This window comes from Mobula birostris, chromosome 5 (assembly GCF_030028105.1).
Source record: "Mobula birostris isolate sMobBir1 chromosome 5, sMobBir1.hap1, whole genome shotgun sequence".
In the NCBI taxonomy this organism is placed as follows: Eukaryota; Metazoa; Chordata; class Chondrichthyes; order Myliobatiformes; family Myliobatidae; genus Mobula; species Mobula birostris.
The window spans coordinates 39394911-39411773 of NC_092374.1; the positions used below are offsets into that span (position 1 = coordinate 39394911).

At 41.2% G+C, this 16863-nt stretch overlaps 1 protein-coding gene across 4 annotated transcripts in view; it reads right to left on the reverse strand.

The window, feature by feature from the left end:
- Positions 1-16863, reverse strand: part of arhgef28a (Rho guanine nucleotide exchange factor (GEF) 28a) — a 379030-nt gene that overhangs the window by 99958 nt on the left and 262209 nt on the right. For all 4 annotated transcript variants that reach the window (XM_072257921.1, XM_072257920.1, XM_072257923.1 and 1 more), the window contains 6 exons: positions 13241-13381; positions 9476-9726; positions 8578-8703; positions 8370-8487; positions 2281-2535; positions 1823-1899 (listed from right to left, as the gene is read on the reverse strand). In XM_072257921.1, the coding sequence (XP_072114022.1) occupies positions 1823-1899; positions 2281-2535; positions 8370-8487; positions 8578-8703; positions 9476-9726; positions 13241-13381 (968 nt within the window). The remainder of the gene's footprint in view (positions 1-1822; positions 1900-2280; positions 2536-8369; positions 8488-8577; positions 8704-9475; positions 9727-13240; positions 13382-16863) is intronic.

A 16863-nucleotide genomic window follows, 5' to 3' on the forward strand; every position in this document is an offset into this window, starting at 1 on the left:
CAACTTCTTCTGTAGAAAATATCTATCCTGCGCCTTGTGAACTATCCCCAGAAGCTTCGGCCACCTCTGCTCTGCTGTCACCTCCGCCAGTATCCTCCTCCAATCCACCGGAACAAGCTCCTCTCTCATGCCTCTGTAATTCTCTTTATTCCATTGCAATATTGATATGTGCGACTTATACTGCACCCTCTCAAATTGCAGTATGAATTCAATCATATCATGATCACTGCCTCTTAAGGGTTCCTTTAGGTTAAGCTCCATAATAAGATCTGGGTTATTACACAACACCAAATCTAAGATAGCCTTTCCACGAGGAGGCTCATGCACAAGTTCCTCTGAAAAGCCATTTTGTAGTTATTCAACAAATTCTCCCTCTTGCAATCCAACACCAACCTGATTTTCCCAATTCCCTTGCATATTGAAGTCCCTGAATACAATTGTGACATTACCCTTATGACATTCTCTTTCCAGCCCCCTTTGCAATCTCAGCTCCACATCTTGGTTACTATTTGGAAACCTATATATGATTCCCATAATGGCTTTTTTTTACCTTGCAGTTTCTTAATTCCACCCAAAAAGATTCAACATTCTCTGACTCTTTGTCACTTCGTTCTAAAAATGTAATTCCATCTCTTACCAACGGAGCCATACCACCACCTATGCCTTTCTGCTTGTCCTTTCGATACAAAGCATATTCTTCGATGTTAAGATCCCAACTATGGCCTTCTTTCAGCCACAAATCGGTGATGGCCACAACATCATACTGACCAATCTCTATTTCACCACAAGTTCGTCCACCTTATTCCGAATGCTATGCATTTAAATACATCACCTTCAGTTCTGCATGCTTTGCCCTTTTGAATTTTTCCTCTGTGGTACAATTCAACTCTTTACTCTGTCTGCATTTGTACCCATTCATTGGCTTGTCCTTCTTTACATTCATTTCACATCCATCATCTACTTGTAAACCAGCTGCTCATCCTCAGCTCTATCATCCTGGTTCCCATCCCCCTGCCATATTATGTATTCAAATTAATTACAGAACAAATTAGAACACTACCAACACCTCTACAGTACTATAAAACTCTGTACTAGCTCCTAATAATTATCGATGGATCTAGTGTATGCTGCTGTATTCTGTTGACTGACTGTAAATGAACAAAGTCAGCACAGACACCCAGTGCAGATAATAGACTGCCATCATACAATGCTTTCGATGATTGCATCCTCAAAATCTTCATTTTCATTTTAACGATCAAGATGATTGTTGATACCTTCAAATTCTTTGTAATTCCTAATTTACTGAAGTAGTGAAATAGTTTCATTTTCACTCCCAGCCGTTTCTGGCACCTCCAAGCCTGAATGCTTGAAACCACAGACAGCAAAACAGTTCCAAATTGTCTTACTGCTTATTTCTCACCACCTATCAGTGAGAAAAATCACTGCTTTTTGACAACGAACGTACACAACTGACACTATTTATAAACTGCTTGGCAGCGGTTTCTAACTAGTGTCGAATCCGGATTGTCAGGGGGTGTGGGGCAGTACAGCTTGAGGGCTAGAAGGGCCTATATCTCCAAATAAAAACTTAAGAAAATTAAATAGCCTCCTGTCCCAATTAAATGGCATAGTGTCCAAAATAAACAAAGGGAATCCCGGCTATTTTCTCGATTCTTTAAGAGTTGTCCCAGATTAGCAGCTGCCCTGATTCGATGGCCCAATAAACCGGAATTCTCTGTACCAGCAAGAGACAGAATTTCCACAGACTCTTTCCTGACCTTCGGTGGTAAAACAATCTTAAGACAAACCACGGTGCACTTACCACAGTGGCAAACGTATACTTTTGGTCTTTATCCTGCAGGAAAATCAGCACATCGGTAAGGAGCAGAGCAGTGATATCTGAAACAAAGTAACAACACTTAAAACAAGGACACTGTCTCATCCCAAATTATTTATGGAATGCTCCCTCCCCATTTCTTTCCTGGCTTTAAGCAGCTTGTGTATGAAATGTTCCTCCACTCCTTCACCTAGTGAAAAGTACCACCTCTTAAAACCACTACCATTGGGGGTCAGAAACAGGAGATGAATTGCAAACAGCAAGTTCACAGGAGTGGACAGAATACTGCAGGTGTTGAATGAGATCACATCCATCGATGATGGCAATGCTTATTTAACTGCATGGTAACAAATGATTTATAACTATATATATTTTTCAGTACACCACTCAATTTTCAAAACTGCATAGTGAAAATATAATTTTTAATATTGGTGTTATTTTACCTTTCAATCGTCCTGTGGCTGTTTTCCAATACATTGAACCTTCATGCTGTAACTCTCTGTCCCGGCTGGTCAGATCTTGCTTCCTGAATGCACGGCCATTCTTCAACTTGGCATATGTTTTGTTTTCAAACCTACTTAAGATATCAAGTAGTTTTTGCTCTTTCTCATATTTGTTGACCTTTGTATCTATTGATGTGATTATGTCCTTTATCATAGCAAGAGATCTAGCCACATCCTCATTTTCTTCTGTCCCTTCTGGGAATAAGAATACAACCAAATTTCAGTCCATTATTATTCAGGCACATACCTATACATAAAATTCCTTGATGGTCAGGAGTGACATGGATGCCTGAATCATATTTACTGATTCACGTCTTATAACTTTGCACAGCATGGCATTTAAAGGAGACAAATGGGGTTTACAGTGGGTAGCTCAGTAATGCAGCAGTTAGTGCAACACTTCCCAGCACCAGCAGTAAGATCGGGTTTTAATTCTCACCATCGTCAGTAAGGAGTTTGCACATCCTCCCCGTGACTGTATGGGTTTCCTCTGGGTGCTCCAGTTTCCTCCCATGTTCCAAATATAATATGGTTATGGTTAGCAAGTTATGGTCATGCTATGTTGGCACCAGAAGTGTGGTGCCATTTCATTTGCAGACTGCCCAGCACAATCCTCGCTGATTTTATTTGATGGAAGACAATACATTTCACTGTATGTTTTGATGTTACATGTGACAAATAAAGCTAATCTTAACTGAGGTAGGCAATTTGGTTGGCATGGATGAAATACTGTAGGATAAGGGGCCCATTTTCTTCTATACATGTGTGGTGGAGAATATGTTCACTGGTTGTATCAGAACTTAGTACGAAAACACCAATGGCCTTGAACGAGAAATCCTACAAAATTAGAGGATATAGCCCAGTCCATCGTGGGTAAAGACCTCCCCACCATTGAGCACATCCACATGGAGCATTGTTGCAGGAAAGCAGCATCTATAATCAGGGACTCCCACCACCCAGGACAAGCTGTCTTCTCATTGCCGCAATCAGGAAGAAGGTGCAGGAGCCTCAGGACCCACATCACCAGGTTTAAGAACCATCAAGCTCTTGAACCAGTAGGTATGACTTCACTCAACTTCACTTGTCCCATCATTGAACTGTGCCCACAGCCTATGGACTCACTTTCAAGGACTCTTCATCTCACGTTCCTGACACGTATTGCTTGCTTGCTTGCTTATTTATTTATTTATTATTTCTTTTTTTGTATTTGCACAGTTTGTTGTTTTTTGCACACTGGTTGTTCGTCCACACTGTTGGGTGCAGTCTTTCACTGATTCTGTTATAGCTTTTGAATTTACTGACTATGCTTGCAAGAAAACAAATCTCAGGGTTGTATATGGTGACACGTAAAGACCTTGATAATAATTTACTTTGAACTTTGAACTATATGATTCTAGGGCAATATTGCAAGTTCTTCACAAAACTTGAATTATCCAGTAAGTTGTGGAATTGAATCAGTATTGTAACTCTTACAAGTTTTAAACAGAGTCAGAAATATGAGTTTCCAAACAATAAGGAGTGCTGGCAGCTTGCATCTGGCTACTGTTACCACTATGTTTGCCATAAACTCTCAATCATAAATAGGACCATCAAGACACTTTCATATGTGGAAATTTCCAGTCTATGAAATATTACTCCTGCCTTTTAAATTTGGCTGAACAGTGCATTTGTGCTTGTTCCAGAAGTGAAGTAAACATGCTGCATTTACTATGACTGGAAACTGCAAAAGGCCAAATTAGAGATATAGATCTTTCAGATTCTGCAAAATTTATACAAGATTCTACTGTATATCACCTCACACCAGGACTTTATGGACACAAGCTATAACCAGAGAATTTTTAAAGCAGGCTACACTTATCATTCTAGCATCTACCCTGCAGTGTGAACTAAAAAATTCAATGGATTGTGCAGCTTGAATTTAAAACAGACAATTCATGCACCCAGAAAAGCATTTTGCAACATTACACCATATACATTGGTATATTTTCCACATGGACCCGCAATCACGTACCCTAAAAATTATCTTTCTAAGTGAAGAGACAGACTGCAAGTGCTAAAATCTGGAATAACAGACAACCTGCTGGATAACTCAGCAGGCTGAGTTCCTTAGGGATTGAGAGTGGAGAGGGGAGATAGCCAGTATAAAGAGGGAGTAATGCTACAGGAGCCAGAGGAGGGGAGGGGCTGCTTTGTGTGCAAATTTCCTGCTGTTTGCTTATTGACAAATAAGTATGCACACACCTTAATACTGCACCGCTCAGCAGTACAACAATGTCTATGAAACACTTGAAGCTCCACAAGATATTACTGAAGTGAGCTGCCCACCACCACATGCTCGAGGGCCATGAGGGATGGGGAATAAGTGCCAACCTTGCCAGCAAAGTTGCAATCACAAAGTATACTTAACTAAACTTCTTTAAAACTTTGCAACTCATAAGGGGCAGCAAGAGGTGCTAACAAATGATATCAAACCATTTTTCTGACCCGAGGGCCATGGGAAAAAGGCACAACACTACAGAAGGCTCCAAGAGTTTCTGATAAGGAATGGAGGAAATTGCACAAATAATGTGAGCTATTCACAGAGACTGGAGGCCCTCTTCATACTGGAAAAGTAATGACACTGCTAACAATGGTAACCACTGTCAGTAATACCAGGATTCACTGCTGCATGAATTGCCTCATATTTGCAGTCGTAGTCAGCAGTGTAATGATGAAAGCTATTTCTTATGCACGTGTAATCTAAGGGTACCATAAATGTGTACAGCACAGTAGTACAGCTGTTAGTGTAACCCTATTACAACGGCAGCAATCACCAATCAGGTTTCAATTCCTGCTGCAGCATGCAAGGGTTTTGTATTTTCTCCACATGACTCCTGATGCCACCCACATTCCGAAGTCATACTGTTAGAGATAGTAAGCTGCAGGCTGCAGTATTGGTGCCAGGAGCGTTGTTAGGCTTGCTGGCTGCCCAGCATAATCCTCGCTGATTCGATTCGATGCAAATGACACATTTCACTGTACACTTCCATGTTTTAATGTACGCGTGGCAAACAAAGCAGGTCTGAATCCTACAAAAAGCAGTGGATATGGCCCAGTCCATCACAGGTAAAGCACTCCGCAACATTGAGCACATCTACATGGAGCGCAGTTGCAGAAAAGCAGCATCCATCATCAGCAACCCCCACCATCGCGGACAGGCTTTCTTCCCTCAGGATGAAAACAGAGACATCTCAGGACCCACACTCCCAGGTTCAGGAACAATTATTACTCCTCAACCATCAGGCTCTTGAACTCGTGGGAATAACTTCATTCAACATCACTCGCCCCATCACTGTACTGATACCACATCCTATGGGCTCACTTTCAAGGGCTCCTCATTTCATGTTCTTGATATTTATTTATTCTTGTTATTTCTTTTTTCTTTTGTATTTCCATAGTTAGTTATCTTTTGTACATTGGCTGCTTGTCTGTCCTGTTGGGTGCGGTCTTTCATTGATTCTATTATAGTTCTTGGATTTACTGAGTATGCCTGCAAGGAAACGACTCTCAGGGTTGCATACAAGGGGTGATTGATAAGCTTGTGGCCTAAGGTAGACGGAGTCAATTTTAGAAAACCTAGCACATTTATTTTTCCTACGTTTACACACCTACTCCAGCGGTTGTGGAGCATATGGGTCCCTTCTTTGTAGAAGTCGGTGTCTTGGACCTCCAGAAGTAGTCCACAGTAGGGGTGATTGATAAGTTTGTGGTCTAAGGTAGAAGGAGATGAGTTATTAACTTCAAACTTTCTGCATTTTCACTCAAAGAGTTGAACTGCACGTGCATGTAATGAGAGCTGTATAACTCATCTCTTTCTACCCAAGGCCACGAACTTATCAATCACCCCTGCTATGGACCATCTGCAGGTCCAAGACGCTCCTGTTACGTGCGTGTGCAGTTCAACTCTTTGAGTGATAATGCAGAAAGTTTGAAGTTAATAACTCATCTCCTTCTACCTTAGGCCTTGAACCCGTCAATCACCCCTGCTGTGGACTACTTCTACAAAGAAGGGATCTGTATGCTCTACGACCGCTGGACTAAGTGTGTACATGTAAGAGGGGACTATGTTGAAAAATAAATGTGCTAGGTTTTCTAAACTTGACTTCTTCTACCTTAGGCCACGAAATTATCAATCCCCCCCCCCCCGTATGGTGACGTACATATACACATTTTAATAATAAAGTTACTTCGAACTTTGAACTATATGATATAATATTTGCACTATTAGAATTTCTTCACAAAACTTGAATTATCCAGTAAGTTGTGCAACTGAATTAGTACAGTAACTCCCACAAGTTTTAAACATCTTCAGCAATGTTTATTTAAAAAAAGCTTATCTTTAGATTTGCACTCAACTGTCAAAAATTATGAAGAGGCAGGATTACGACATTTGTCCAGCTCACTCTAATCAACACTACTGAAACCATGCAATCAGCAACTTTCGAAGGGTCTCGGCCTGAAACGTCGACTGTATCTCTTCCTAGAGATGCTGCCTGGCCTGCTGCGTTCACCAGCAACTTTGATGTGTATTGCTTTCTGAGATTGTTGGATGTGGTGGGGGAAGTGTCTCAATGCTCTTGGAGAACGTATCTAGAAAAGCAGGTACATACACAAAGCACCAGCTACTTGCATTTCTCACCGAGAGGTCATAATTCTATAAGGCATAGTAGTAGAATTAGAGCATTCGGCCCATTAAGTCTGCTGCTTTATTCAATAATGACTGATCTATTTTCCCTCTCAACCCTATTCTCCTGCCTTCACCACTTAACCTTTGATGCCCTTACTAATCAAGAACCTATCAGACTCCACTTTAAATATACCCAGTGATTTAGCCTTCACAGCCATCTGTGGGATTGAATTCCACAGATTCACCACCCTCTGGCTAAAGAAATTCCTCCTCATATCTGTTCTAAATGGAGGCAGTCCTATTTCGAGGCCATGCCTTCTGGTCATAGAGTTCCCCACTATAGGAAACACCCTCTGCAAGCCACTCTATGTAGGCCCTTCAATATTCGATAGGTTTCAATGAGAACGGTGGGGGTGGGGGGGACCCCATTCTTCTGAACTTCAGCAAGTGCAGACCTGGAGCCATCAAATGCTCTTTATTAACCCCTTCATTCCTGGGATCATTCTTGCGAACCTCCTCTGGACCCTCTTCGTAGCCAGCACATCTTTCCTTAGACAAGGGGCCCAAAACTGGTTTAGAAAAAGGAAGTTTTTGACGACTCTCAATATATTGACAACAACTCACCATGCTGTGGCAAGGTAATGAAAATAATAAGTAGAAGAGACGTAGGGTTTGGTCTTTTCAAGGGTTGACAAAGCCAAAATCAACTCTCTACCACCATTTGACTCAGGAGCTCAAATGGTATCGTCTAATGTGTCTTTCATACTTATCTAATCTTCAGTGAAATGTCATTTGATTACCTGCATTAAATATCAGCAGCACCTATGATTACTTAGTAATTAAATTACCATAATTTACTCCAAAACTAGATTATTGTCATTGTGAAAAAATAATAACTATTGGCATTTATGATATATCTTTCTCAACTTCTGGACAACTCAGATCCTTTTATAATTATTCTTCTTATTTGGAACTACAGCATGTTAACAGGTCCTCCCAGCCCAATGGCACCATACCACCCAATTACACCCATATAACCAATTAACCTACTAATGAGTAGTCTTTGAAATGTGGAAGGAAACTACAGCACCCGGAGAATTCACGTGATCACAGGAGAACGTACAAACTTTTGACAGGAATTGAGCCCATAATGGCATTACACTAACCACTACACTACTGTGCCACTCCAAAACTGTAATTTCAACACTGGGAGTTGAACCCAGGCCACATTGGTGAAAACCAGGAACCCTAACTGCTAGACTATATCAAATCGTTATATATAGAGATTAGAGAAGTGAAAACTAAGGTAGCGTAGGACTCCACAGTTTTATAAAACAGCATAGAAAGTCAACCCAAAATATACCTTCTGTGTACTGTAGTAAACGTTCAAGCAGGACTGGGTATTTGGTGATGCGTTGGGTAACTAATAGTATACATTCAGGGACACCAAGGCGTCGGACTTGTAGATTGTTGCTTTGTTGCTAAAAAGGAAAACCAGAATGCAAAGTGAGTTGAAAAATCTTGCTTTGCAATATTTCTTCTTGTAGTGAAAACTGACAATGAATACTTACTCGGATAAAGTTCTGAAATTTCTTGTTTTGTTGTTGCAGTTCTTTAAATAAACTGACTGCCTCATTATGATGGCTGCAAAATTCACCATAGGAGTGCTTCAACTTATTGGCATTCTCATCTGTAAACTAAACATGAAGAATGATTATGGTCCAATAAGTGGCTCAGTCCTCTAGGACATCTAAAATAAATCAAGCAATGAAATCAAAGCAGACTGTTTGCCAGAGATAGTATTGGAATAAAAATTATATGGATCAGGAAAAATAACAAAGAATTTTACATAGATGAATCATTTGAACTTTGCCGTTGTCAAGCAAGGTAACAGTATATAAATTTTAAAAGTTTTCTAGGAACTTATGACTTCTCAAAGCTGCAAGATGATTAAATCATTAGCTGTCCCAAATCACATCCTGCTGCATACAAAGCCACCATTTTATCTTATACTTCTTTAATCTCAACTTTAATGTTCATTTCTATTGCTGCTTGTTCTAAAGTCACCCAACTGATAAACAATCAAATCATTTCTGTGTAGCGGCACAGGGGGTTGTCCTACCTTTGAACTTGTAGCACTCAAACCAAAATAAATTACTTTGATTTTAAATCTGAGTGAAGTTCATGCCAGAGGGCCTGATGTCATTAGGATCCACCAAATAGAGTGAATCTTTTTGGATGGGTGCCTTTTGTACCCGTTCTGTTAATACAGTTTTCTATTTAAATAAGTTCTTGTCCATCTGTTTTGGGATTGTTACGTAATTAGGTCACATTAATCGTTTACTCAACTAGTTTCCGCAGAGTAAAACTTCTGCATTATTTTATATTCTGCAACAGACAACATTTCATATCTACTACATTCCAAGAGATATTTTGCAAATATTTCTGCTCCTCTTACTCTCACACTACCTGTTGTAAAAGGATATCACCAATTTTATGAATAAAAAAGTTCCTTTCACTGTCTTCCTCGAAAGACTCCCGGCGCCTCTCTTTCAAGCAGAAGAAAAAATGCTTGTGAATTTCTAATAGCCCATCCAAAGAGGGAAATATTTTGTCAATGACGTTGTGATCTATTTGCAGCTCCTCCTTCATGCCCTTCCTATAAATTTCTGACATTATCTCCAGGGTCTGAACGTGGTGCATCTCTGTCTGCATCAGCTCTGAAAGTGAACAAGAAATAATTTAGTGTTTAAGACTGAGGTGTCAGTTTACATGACATATGCAAGAAATTCCTGGGCATACTTCGGAGTCAGGTACCCAACAGAAATTAATTGCTTTGCTATATTATTTCAGAATCAGAATCAGGTTTATTATCACTGGTATGTGTCATGAAATTCATTAACTTAGCAGCAGCAGTTCAGTGCAATACATAATATAGAAGAAGTAGAAAAAATATAAAGAAGAAATAAATCAATTACAGAATATGTATATTGAATAGATTAAAAATCACACAAAAACAGAAATAATAAATATTAAAAAAAGTGAGGTAGTGTTTATGGGTTCAATGTCCACTTAGGAATCAGATGGCAGAGGGGAAGAAGCTGTTCCTGAGTCGCTGAGTGAACCGCAGAACTATAGAACACTACAACACAGAAAACAAACCATTCAGCCCTTCTTGTCTGTGCTGAAACTTTATTCCGCTAGTCTCATTGACCTGCACCGTCCATAACCCTCCACACCGCTCCCATCCATGTATCTATCCAACTTATTCTTAAAACGTAAGAGTGAGCCCGCATTTACATCAGATGGCAGCTCATTCCACACTCCCACCACTCTCTGAGTGAAGTTCCCCTAACGTTCCCCCTAAACCTTTCCCCTTTCACCCTAAAGCCATGTCCTCTCGTATTTATCTCTCCTAATCTAAGTGGAAAGAGCCTACTCGCATTTACTCTGTCTATACCCTCATAATTTTCTAAACCTCTAGCAAATCCCCCCTCATTCTTCTCCGCTCCAAGGATAAAGTCCTAACCTGTTCAATCTTTCCCTGTAACTCAACTCCTGGAGACCTGGCAACATCCTAGTAAATCTTCTCTGCACTCTTTCAGTCTTACTGATATCCTTCCTATAGTTAGGTGACCAGAACTGCACACAATACTCCAAATTTGGCTTCACCAATGTCTTATACAATCTCACCATAACACCCCAATGCCTATACTCAATACTTCGATTTATGAATGCCAGGATGCCAAAAAACTTCTTTTCAACCCTGTCTACCTGTGATGCCATTTTCAGGGAATTATGTATCTGAACTCCCAGATCCCTTTGTTCCTCCGCACTCCTCAGTGCCCTACCATTTACTGTGTATGTCCTACCTTGATTTCTCCTTCCAAAATGCAATACCTCACACTTGTCTGCATTAAATTCCATCTGCCATTTTCTGGCCCATATTTCCAGTTGGTCCAGATCCCTCTGCAAGCTTTGAAAGCCTTCCTTGCTGTCCACAACGCCTGCAATCTTAGTGTCATCAGCAAACTTGCTGATCCAATTTACCACATTATCATCTAGATCATTGATATAGACAACAAACAACAATGGTCCCAGCACAGATCCCTGAGGCACATCACTAGTCACAGGCCTCCAGTCTGAGAAGCAATCATCCACTACCACTCTCTGTCTTCTCCCACACAGCCAATTTCGAATCCAGTTTACAACCTCTCCATGGATACCTAGTGTCTGAACCTTCTGAACTAACCTCCCATGTGGGACCTTGTCAAAGGCCTTATTAAAGTCCATGTTTCCTTCATCTACTTTCTTGGTAACCTCCTTGAAAAACTCTACAAGATTCATTAAACACGATCTACCACGCACAAAGCTGTGCTGACTAACCTTAATCAGCCCTTGGCTGTCCATATACTTGTATATCCGATCTCTCAGAACACCTTCCAATAATTTACCTACTACTGATGTCAGGCTCACTGGCCTATAATTACCTGGTTTACTTTTGGAGCCTTTTTTAAACAACGGAACAACATGAGCTACCGTCCAATCCTCTGGCACCGCACCCGTGGCTAAGGACATTTTAAATATTTCTGCCAGGACCCTGCAATTTCTACACTAGTCTCTCTCAAGGTCCGAGGAAATATCATGTCAGGCCCAGGGCATTTATCTACCTTTATTTGCTGTAAGGCAGCAAGCACCTCCTCCTCTTTAATCTCTATATTCTCCATGACAGTTTTGTTTCCCTTCCATATACGCTATGCCAGTTTCCTGAGTAAATACTGATGCAGAAAAGTGTGTGGCTTCAGGCTTCTGTACCTCCTACCTGATGGTAACAATGAGAAAAGGGCATGCTCTGGGTGCTGGAGGTCCTTAATAATGGATGCTGCCTTTCTGAGACACCACTCCCTAAAGATGTCCTGGGTACTTTGTAGGCTAGTGCCCAAATGGAGTCGACTAAATTTTGCTTTGTGGATCCAGAACTGGCTTGCCCACAAAAGACAAAGAGTAGTTGTAGACGGGTCATATTCTGCATGGAGGACAGTAACCAGTGGTGTGCCTCAGGGATCTGTTCTGGGACCCCTACTCTTTGTTATTTTTATAAATGACCTGGTTGACGAAGTAGAGGGATGGGTTAGTAAATTTGCTGGTGACACAAAGGTTGGGGGCATTATGGATAGTGTGGAGGGCTGTCAGAGGTTACAGCGGGGCATTGATCAGATGCAAAACTGGGCTGAAAAGTGGCAGATGGAGTTCAACCCAAATAAGTGTGAGGTGGGTCATTTGGTAGGTCAAATATGATGGCAGAATATAGTATTAATGGTAAGACTCTTGGCAGTGTGGAGGATCAGAGGGATCTTGGGGTCCGGGTCCATAGGACCCTCAAAGCTGCTACGCAGGTTGACTCTGTGGTTAAGAAGGCATTGGCCTTCATCAATCATGGGATTGAGTTTAAGAGCCGAGAGGTAACGTTGCAGCTCTACAGGACCCTGGTCAGACCCCACTTGGAGTACTGTATTCAATTCTGGTCACATCACTACAGGATGGATGTGGAAACCATAGAAAGGGTGCAGAGGAGATTTACAAGGATGTTGCCTGGATTCGGGAGCATGCCTTATGAGAATAGGTTGAGTGAACTCAGCCTTTTCTCCTTGGAGTGATGGAGGATGAGAGGTGACCTGATAGAGGTGTACAAGATAATGAGAGGCACTGATCATGTGGATAGTCAGAGGCTTTTTCCCAGGGCTGAAATGGCTAGCACAAGAGGGCATAGAGGAGATGTCAGGGGTAAGTTTTTTTACTCAGAGAGTAGTGAGTGCCTGAAATGAATGGCTGTGATGGCGGTGGAGGCGGAAACGATAGGGTCTTTTAAGAGACTCCTGGATAGGTACATGGAACTGAGAAAAATAGAGGGCTATGGGTAAGTCTAGCTATTTCTAAGGTAAGGACATGTTTGGCACAGCTTTGTGGGCCGAAGAGCCTGTATTGTGCTGTAGGTTCTCTATGTTTCTATGTTTATTTGGTTCTGATGTAGAGTAACACAAGAATTCTCAATCTGAATAGTGAGGAAAAATGCTTTGGACAGTTTTATCATCTTTTTGAAAAATTGTGAGACCTTCAAAGAATAGCTATCACTCTTTTATTAAATTAGAAGAAACAAAGCAAAAGTTGAACATTGATGAATCACTGGTTCACATGCAGCTCTTATTCGTACACTGTTTAGGACAGTACACTCACCATATATCACATCCTGTCTCTTGATCATGTTTTTCTGTTGTTTACTGCTAAATGAATGATCAACAGCAAGGCTCCAGGACTCAGCTTTAAATTCTTCTGCATCAAATTCAAGGATTCCACGCATCGCAGAGACAGTATTATCTGGGGAAATGAACAATTAAAATCAGCGCCTGCTAATGATTTTTTCTCTGGAAGATAATTTCACATGGGTGAATTTTTGACCAGTAGTGCCAGCAGTGAAATCAGTTACAAGTCTCTTTCTTCCCATCATTTTCCATCCAAAAATGTTAACACTTGAAAATTGTTTGTGGGATACAAAAACTATTAATCTTTTTTCCCCAAATGATCTCAGAATGTTGAATTTCTTAGGACATAATTACTTGAAGATAAAAATATGTGCTCAAACGACTTGATTTTATAACTGCACTTTTTGTAATATTGAAACTTAGTTGTTAATGTGAGATCCCACTCTTTCTAACACATTTGTATATGTAGAGTTCTCTATTTTTAAAGAGAAAATTAAGTCATTGATTCAAGTATTTTGCTTTCCAAAACAGGTAACATTAATGGCTAAACTCTCCTCTCATTTGAAATTCAAGAAGACTGCAGAAGCTGGAAATCTGAAAGAAAAAACAGAAAATGCTGGAAAATGTTCAGCATGTCAAGCCGTATCTGCAGAAAGTGATAAGAGTTAGTATCTCAAACTGATGACTGTTTGTCAAGGTAGACTTGGTAAATTATTTTCCAGAGAGAAAAGGGACCATAAGACCATAAGACAAAGGAGCAGAAGTCGGCCATTCGGCCCATCAACTCTGCTCCGCAATTTTATCATGAGCTGATCCATTCTCCCATTTAGTCCCACTCCCCGCCTTCTCACCATAACCTTTGATGCCCTGGCTACTCAGATACCTATCAATCTCTGCCTTAAATACACCCAATGACTTGGCCTCCACTGCTGCCTGTGGCAACAAATTCCATAGATTCACCACCCTCTGACTAAAAAAATTTCTTCGCATTTCTGTTCTGAATGAGCGCCCTTCAATCCTTAAGTCATGCCCTCTCGTACTAGACTCCCCCATCATGGGAAACAACTTTGCCACATTCACTCTGTCCATGTCTTTCAGCACTCGAAATGTTTCTATGAGGTCTCCCCTCATTCTTCTAAACTCCAAAGAAAACAGTCCAAGAGCAGACAAACGTTCCTCATATGTTAACCCTCTCATTCCCGGAATCATTCTAGTGAATCTCCTCTGTACCGTCTCCAACGTCAGCACATCCTTCACATCCTTTCTTAAATAAGGAGACCAAAACTGCCCACAGTACTCCAAGTGAGGTCTCACCAGTGTCTTATAGAGCCTCAACATCACATCCCTGCTCCTATACTCTATTCCTCTAGAAACGAATGCCAACATTGCATTTGCCTTCTTCGCTACTGACTCAACCTGGAGGTTAACCTTAAGGGTATCCTGTACGAGGACTCCCAAGTCCCGTTGCATCTCCGAACTTTGAATTCTCTCCCCATTTAAATAATAGTCTGCCCATTTATTTTTTCTGCCAAAGTGCATAACCATACACTTTCCAACATTGTACTTCATTTGCCACTTCTTTGCCTATTCTTCCAACCTATCCAAGTCTCTCTGCAGACTCTCCGTTTCCTCAGCACTACGGGCCCCTCCACCTATCTTCGTATATCAGCAAACTTAGCCACAAAGCCATCTATTCCATAATCCAAATCGTTGATATACAATGTAAAAAGAAGTGGCCCCAACGCAGACTCCTGTGGAACACCACTGATAACCGGCAGCCAACCAGAATAGGATCCCTTTATTCCCACTCTCTGTTTCCTGCCAATCAGCCAATGCTCTATCCACATATGTAACTTTCCCGTAACTCCATGGGCTCTTATCTTGCTAAGTAGCCTCATGTGTGGCACCTTGTCAAAGGCCTGAAAATCCAAATATACAACATCTACTGCATCTCCCTTGTCTAGCCTACTGGTAATTTCCTCAAAAAATTGTAATAGGTTTGTCAGGCAGGATTTAGCTTTCAGTTGTTGAAAAGATGAGGAGAGAGATGCTTAGGATGTAGGGAACATAAATAACAAGATGAGTTCAGGAATGTTCTGTGGATAAATTGTGGACCACCTCTGGACACAGTGTTAATAAGGCAGTTACAATGGTGATATATGGTTCCATTCCCTTTGCCTCATCCAGCCCACACCTAACTTATTTTGCAACTTAAATTTTTTTTCTCCTGCCCAATTTTGTTAACTCTGCTTCACTTCTTCAGATGTTGCTTTCCATTCTTATCTCTCTCTACTCGTTTCATCGCCATTTGAACTCATGACCAATGTACTTGCTCCTAAATTGAGAGGAAATAGTACTTCCCAATGGCACAATATAGAATACAGAATAATTCATTATTTCATTGATGTTCAACAGAGAATTTCAGCACATAGTAACAGATGGTGCTAGCAAACCTAGAGTCATGATGCAGCCACACACAAAAGGCAGGCACAAGGATGAAGGGACAGCAGATACATGTCCCCCTTTTGTCTGGAGATGTTTACATTCAGTCTCTGTGGACACAATTCATTTTCATTCTCAAGATTATGAGGAAAATGGCTTGGGTAACTGCTGTGGTGTAGACACAGAGTACGTGTCACACCTGTGTCATGCAGAACAACATCTGGAGCACCTCACACCTGATACCCAAGTTTTTCCCCTAATCAAGATTGAGTGCTCATGCCACATTCCCAGTTTCTGCTTTACCTTGGCTGTATGCATCACCAAGTTTTCATTGTGTAATATGATCTCCATCCCTTTGGGTCTATATCAGGGCTCCCAACCTTTTTTTGTGCCATGGACCAATACCATTAAGCAGGGGTCCATGGACCCTAGGATGGGAACCCCTGCTCTAAATCCTTCTTGATTGACTCAGCAAGGGGCTTGATAAAATACACAAACGAAACAACAGAGAGTATCCTTACCCAATTCTAGATCTAACCTGGACACCTTCAATTCCCATCCACTGACTACAACTGCTACTGATGCCTGGACAGAACCATCATATCTAAATCCTGACACCACCCCAAGCCTCATTTGTAGAGCAGATTGGTCATGTATGTGCGCAGTGTTCTGAAAAAGGACTTCTTCTGGTCCAAGATAACTAGACACGTGCCCATTCCCTGTTCAGCATGTAGGTGATCGTATCCATGAGTAGTTGAGTTGTGCAAGGTAATCAAGAGTTCTCGTATGGGTATCGTGCAGGTCTGAATCCAGATGAATTGTCAGCCCCATAGGAAACTTCACTGGTCATGACTTTAACCAGGATCTTGTAGTCCACAATGGACAGTCAGATGAGGTCACCAATTTTTCATCTCTGCCTTCTCCCTCTTTTGCAGATGAAGGAGGGTGATAATGGTCATCCTCAAGGTCTCAGCTAAATGCATAATGTTGTATGCCTCCAGCATACCTGGGCCAATCCAGTACAGCAAAAGCCAGTACAGACTAGGCCAGCAAGCTTGTTCAGAGTTAACGAGTGGTCAAGACTTTACCACATACTCTCATCTATCACTCTAAGAGACAGCATAAGATGGTCTGCCTCATAGAACAATACAGCAC